A 6,713-nucleotide genomic window follows, 5' to 3' on the forward strand; every position below is an offset into this window, starting at 1 on the left:
ATGTTCAAGTCAGGAATTCCTTGATAGTAATTAACTCCACTTAAATTGTATAATGGTTGCATTTCATCGTAACACCATAAGATAGTGTTAAATTCTTGATTACAAACATGATTTATGTTTTTCAAAAAATCACATACGAACTTTGATTTTCCACAACCACTAGGACCCGCTATAATAGCAGTGAAAGGGTGTTCAAAATGAAACATGTTAAATGTAGTAGGATACGTCTATTCAGTTAAAACGTAAAACTAAATATGTACATATAATAAAAAATACATAACATTTTATAATATATTTTCTTAACTAATACAATAAAAATGATATCTTAATACTATTTTAACTTATAATGACCCCAAGCTAATGTATCTATAGAGTTATGCAAAATATGTCGCTTGGTGTCGTTGTATGACAAACAAATTTTATTATTTTTTTGTGTAAATATAACATGTTTGATGCTTCTAAATCTATACATTTCAGCAAGTTGTATTTTTTTATTAAATAAACATGATTTATAGTCACTAACATTTAATTTCTTAGTTACACTTTTATTAACCCCTTTAGCTTTGGTGATAGTACGATCTTCGACACTCATTGCATACATTTTTGATCGCAATCCAACAAATTCAGTAAGAATTTTTCCGTTGTTCTCGTCTTTAAAAAATCCTAATTTCTTTTTATTTACTTGAGGAAAGTGAAATTGATTATTTGAAGGATAATCAGAAGTATCGAAATATGAATTTAAATCTTCCTTAATTTCTTTGTAAAAATCACCGCAAAATATTTGGTATATCAGACTATCAGTATCAGTATATAACAATTTTATGTTGGTAAATTTATTTTTCATGTACTGATAGTGAAAGTCATACATTAAAGTCTTGGATATCTCTAATATGCTAAAACCTAAATATATGGGCTTATTATAAAACAATTTAGTTTTGCGAAGTTGGACTGCGACCAAATTTTCAGAAAAAATGGAAAGACTGTGGAATTCGGGGCGAGCAATGAGACTCTCAACACCTTTGATTTTTCCATGATTTTCCCAATGTGTTAATAATTTCACGTTTACTCTTTTTTCGATATTTTCCATTGTCTTTCCAAATACAGAATTATTCATCAGCTTATAAAAATCTTTTTCAAAGTCGGATGTTGCTAAAGTTCGTAATTGAGTGTTTAATTCAATATATTTTTTTAACCAAGGTTTTTGCTTGAATTTTAATGCTCTATGAACTTTTTGTACTCGCAAACCATATTTCTCACATTGCAAAAGGTTTCTATAATGTATAACATATTTTTTTTTGTTATATAAATTAGTAATTAATTTAGATTCTTTCGAATTACCCACACAAATATTTTCTGGACACAATGGAAAGTCGGAATGAGCATCATGTAAGCTATCGGGGTATTCTAGATCTACTTCTAAAATATATCCAATATCAGAGGTGATTGGTACATTATAATTTACATAAGGATCTTCCCATTCAAAATTAGACAAAGGCAAGTATTGAGACATAGCCCACCCATATAAATTGTTTGCATCAAGATAAATTAAATATGAAATAAGATCATTACTATCAAAAGTTTTCATGTGTGGATTATTTGCTTTTGCATAGCGATTACTGCATTGCGATATGCCTCCTCTAATACTGGATTTGACAAAAGCAATTTTGTCAAAATCTGTCAATAATTCTAGTTCAACTTTGGTATATTTTAACATAGCATCCCAACTTAACCCTGGAGCGGTATAGTAATGAGCAGGATCTAAATCGTAAGTCTTCATGCAAACATTTCTAAAATTTTCGAAAATATCACATAAAAGTATTACATCAGTTTTTAAGTAAAGATTAGAATAGTCAGCCATACTCTGACAGTGGAAATGAGACCATACTTTTTGAGCATGTTTATAATCATCAACTGAAATGCTTTCACCAGTCAATGTACTAGCGAAACACTCAATTGACGGCAAAGATGATAATTCTAATGATTTGAACGAAGTCATATGTTCATATGGATAAACACCTTTCCGCTTTAACAACTGAAAGTCTTTATCAGAGGGATATTGTTTTCTCGTTTCGCGGAACTCATCGTCATTAAGATTCTTAGCTAGTGAATCTAAACTACTCGATAAAAATTTGAAAGAGTCAATAAACCTCAAACCAACCTTTTTACCATTTACATTCAGAATTTTTGAGAAAGAAATATACTTTTCTTTATTTTGTGGAATGATTTGTACTTCACCTTCGGCAAAATTTAATGCATGTACAATAAAATGAGCATCGTAATTGCTCAGATTATGTAATATTATAGGAATAAATGAGGTGCTATGAATTTTTTTGCTACAATTCTCATGGCATACACCTATAAAAGTACCTAAATGCCAGTCGTGATCGATATATCGTTCATCCTTTAATTCACTCTCACATATGTAACATATAGAAGCTTCTTGTATTGTTTTGTTGTCTATTTCTGATAGAGGAAGAGGACATTTTTGAAAAGAATTAGCTCTACAAATAATTTCTATATCTTTACGTAAACTTGTCAAAAATACGTTAGCACAGTTTTCGCCGGTATAAGTAACATACTTAGAAAGCTTATTATCATATGAACATTTGACATAATAACCAAAGCTGTACACATCATGTCTTTGAACGTTGGTAGTGAAAGATTTAAAAGGATCATTGGAACATGAATCGATTGGATTGAGAAAAGATTCAAAATCTGCGTAAATCACAAAGGGTACTCTCTTTTTCTTTTCATAACCTTCGAATTTTATCTTATCACTTGGTACATTTTCACCACGCCAGTTTTTTTTACTTATATCTTTATTTGGAAGATCGGTTCTGACATGTGTGCAATCATTCAATCTATGTCTATCGAGAGCTTTCTGACTGTTAAAATAAATAAGGCAGCCGTCACAAATGTAAATGGCATTATTTCGTGATGTAACCTGATGACTCACTAAACGAGATAATTTTTTTATATAGCAATAATGCCCATTACTTCCACTCGTTATGTAAAGTAAATTAATATGAATAGGTTTGAGACACTTTGTAAAATATAATGGACCAACCAGAGAGTTAGACTTACTCAAAGCATTGTATTCCAGTCCATAAACGTTAACACTCAAATTATTCAACTTTTCGATTTTATGAATGTCTGTTAACTTCACAGGAAAAGGAACACCATCAAAATTTAACTTATTTTCATATTTTGAATATGAAGTGACTCGATCTGAACTTTTATTTGCTGGGTACAATGCTGAGAGTAAAGCCCACTTAAAGCACTGAACGTCGCTATTTTTTACATTTATTACTGCCTTTTTGTTTCGTATGTCGTGAGGCAAATCAATGTATGAAGATCCGCGAAGTGGATTAAATTTATTCACATTCATATCCAAACTAAATATTTTCTGAATAGACCAACCGCTGTCTTTCTTTTCAAACTCAGTTATTTTGTTTGCAAATATTTCATTTAAAGAATCGAGAAATTCATTTAGATTAACAGATTCGTTAATGATGACATTCGGAGTTTGAAAATCAAAAATATTTGTCAATTCTCTACATTGTTGAATAAAATTAGCTTGGAGTATAAAATTAACTTTGAAGGTTTTCAAAGCTACTATACTCTCACTAACTAAAGTAAAAAGAGTATCTTTGATGGAATTTAAAAACAAATTAAAATCCAAAAGCTCATCACTAACGGAGAGTGGAGTTATTCTGTAAGTATAAACACGTTTTCCAAATGCTTTTTCGATTAATGTTACATTAGGAAAACTGTGATGAATGCGTAATGCATTATTTTTATGAATATTACTTCGGTAATGATTTGCTAAATATCTCCTTTTAACAAGTATTTTGCATACCTCACAGTTGATCATGTCAGTGTTTAATGGTTGAACTGATGGTTCTGAATTCCTCGAAGTTGAAGGTTCGCTTGGACGTCTCATTTTCACAACTTTTTTATTGTTATCTTGAGCTACGCGTTTCAAGCCACTGCCAACTTGTAAGCTGGTTAACAAAGAAAAAATAAGTTTTAAATTCAACATCTCATAAATTTAAACAGGAAAAAAAAAAAGAAATAAATAAAAAAACATTAATAATCATTATTACTTACTGCTTCTCCACACTTTCACTTATGTTGAACAAAGCTTCATCAAATTGTGAATCAAAAGTCTTTGACTCAATACTGGTGAATTTATCGTTGAAAGCTTCCATAGCACATTCTGCTGATTCCACAATCTCGCAAATTTCTTCCAATTCCTTGTCAGTCCAGCAATTACTTTCAATCTCCTGTTCTTTAGTAAATAACACACTAGTAACATGATCATAGTTCGACATGTGCTTAGCACTTACTAGACAACACTCGCACAATAGTTCTTAACAAGAAGACACTGAACAACTTAGTGATGAATCCAAAAAAGATACACAGTCGTTTTATACTAACTTGCACAATGTAGCGGAACAAATCTATTAAAATACCGGAAGTGATAACGATAATATTCAAACTGTATGCTTATCACTTATGACTAATAAAGAAACAATGGCGTTAGTAATAGCAAATCTGTTACAAGTTTGAGCATGTCTAAAATTCCACAATAACAACTAAAAAATAAATCGAAAATATATATATTAAATGAGAAGTTTTTAATAAACAAAAGATTTTTATTCTTAGGTTAGGTTAGGTTGAACATTTCTTTACATTTTTATACTCTCATTTCGATTTCTTGTTGTTAGATTTCATAAAAATATATATATTAAATGAGAAGTTTTAATAAACAAAATATTGTTATCGGCGCACCATTATTTGAAACATTATATAGTAAAAAATACAATGGAAGTATTTAGACTAAATAAATTCACAAAGATTGTAATAAGAAAATCATTTGTAGAAAGCGATTTAATATCGCGGATTCTAGCACACAGTCCTGTATCGCGGTTTCTGGCGCTTTGATTAAAATGAGAGAAATTGCAGGATTTCGGTAGGTTAGGTTAGACATTTTATTAGATTAAAATGATAGAAATTGCATATTAAATGAGAAGTTTTTAATAAACAAATTAGGTTAGGTTCGACATTTTTATTAGATTAAAATGATAGAAATTGCAGGATTTCGGTAGGTTAGGTTAGGTTAGACATTTTATTAAATTAAAATGATAGAAATTGCATATTAAATGAGAAGTTTTTAATAAACAAATTAGGTTAGGTTCGACATTTTTATTAGATTAAAATGATAGAAATTGCAGGATTTCGGTAGGTTAGGTTAGGTTAGACATTTTATTAAATTAAAATGATAGAAATTGCATATTAAATGAGAAGTTTTTAATAAACAAATTAGGTTAGGTTCGACATTTTTATTAGATTAAAATGATAGAAATTGCAGGATTTCGGTAGGTTAGGTTAGGTTAGACATTTTATTAAATTAAAATGATAGAAATTGCATATTAAATGAGAAGTTTTTAATAAACAAATTAGGTTAGGTTCGACATTTTTATTAGATTAAAATGATAGAAATTGCAGGATTTCGGTAGGTTAGGTTAGGTTAGACATTTTATTAAATTAAAATGATAGAAATTGCATATTAAATGAGAAGTTTTTAATAAACAAATTGTTAGGCAACATAGCGACAAAGAGACGGGCACTGTGGTGTCGTTGGGTGATAAGTAATGCAAGAAAGAGACAGCAACACTGCACTGTGACGTAGGTTCGTTGTTAGCAATTCGGGGAAGCGAGCGATAAGGCCGGGCCCGAGCTTGATGAGGGTGACTGATAAGAGACGCGTCTAGTGGCATTTAATTAATCGAAAAGCTATCTTTGGAACGGTTAGAGCTACGGCTCTGGGACCCGGCGCAATCGATTCAAATGGGGGGCTAAACCTTTTTTTTTTTTTTTTTTTTTTTTTTTTTTTTTTTTTTTTTTTTTTAATTTCGACGCATCGACAAGTCGACGCGCGGGGTCTGGCACACGCCCGTGGTTCTAGCGCATTTGTTGGTTGGCAGAACCAACAAATCCCAACTACTTTTATTTAAACGGGAAATGATTTTTTTTGGAACGAAGTTCCTTACGGCAGGCTTGGAAGGGATAGGGATTTCGCTGCGTGACCGAACTGAAAAAAATGTGATAGTATAACCGTAAGAAAACTGCGTGGTATAAAACCGTTAAATGAGACGTGCGCAGGCGCGACAGTCGCATACACAGACGAGTAGTGTATGTATTATACACTACTCGTCTGTCCCTCCCCCTTTCTCTTTCTCCCTCTTTCTTTTCGTTCTCTCATCCCTTCTCTTTCTATTACCACTCCACCCCACCAATGCATGGTATATACTCATGAATTCATAGACAAGCACGTGGCGAATACTCACATTATAGATACATTTTACTCGTGAGTAGCCACGTTGACTTCCCGTACTTAACCCGCAATGTCTTGAAAATTGAGCGGAAAGTGAGGAGCGGAGTGTATATAGGATGCCCACTGTCTAACCTGATATGCAGGAAGTGAAGCTGTTTTTTTTTATTTTATAAGTAATGTGTACCCACCTTAACAATAACCATAAAACTATTGCGAGTGTAAGGAATTAGTAATCACAATATCTTGGCCGCGATCTATTTGGTTCCATTTTTATACGTTATACATATGTTTTTGTCATGTTCCAAGTAAAAGTCTAAATTTTTTATTCTGCTTGACGCCGTGTTTATCGTTAAAAAAATTTTTACAATCAATT

The 6,713-nt window shown here is 31.4% G+C and overlaps 1 protein-coding gene across 1 annotated transcript; it reads right to left on the reverse strand.

Annotated features, from left to right (window-relative positions):
• Window positions 1–212: 212 nt before the first annotated feature.
• On the reverse strand, window positions 213–5,927 carry LOC146530638 (uncharacterized). The gene is made up of 2 exons (XM_085199044.1): window positions 4,111–5,927; window positions 213–4,004 (listed from the first exon to the last, which is right to left on the reverse strand). The coding sequence occupies exons 1-2, from the start codon at window positions 4,332–4,334 to the stop codon at window positions 332–334; spliced, it is 3,897 nt and encodes a 1,298-aa protein (XP_085055170.1). The 5' UTR covers window positions 4,335–5,927; the 3' UTR covers window positions 213–331.
• Window positions 5,928–6,713: the final 786 nt, after the last annotated feature.

Source organism: Heliconius melpomene, chromosome 16 (genome assembly GCF_056956725.1).
Source record: "Heliconius melpomene rosina isolate 202511_hmr_F chromosome 16, ASM5695672v1, whole genome shotgun sequence".
Lineage (NCBI taxonomy): Eukaryota > Metazoa > Arthropoda > Insecta > Lepidoptera > Nymphalidae > Heliconius > Heliconius melpomene.

Coding starts and splice junctions, on each gene's coding strand:
- LOC146530638 (XM_085199044.1), bottom strand. CDS start 4,334: ATGTCGAACTATGATCATGTTACTAGTGTGTTATTTACTAAAGAACAG. Junction 4,005..4,110: donor AGTGAAAGTGTGGAGAAGCA/GTAAGTAATAAT, acceptor TTTGTTAACCAG/CTTACAAGTTGGCAGTGGCT.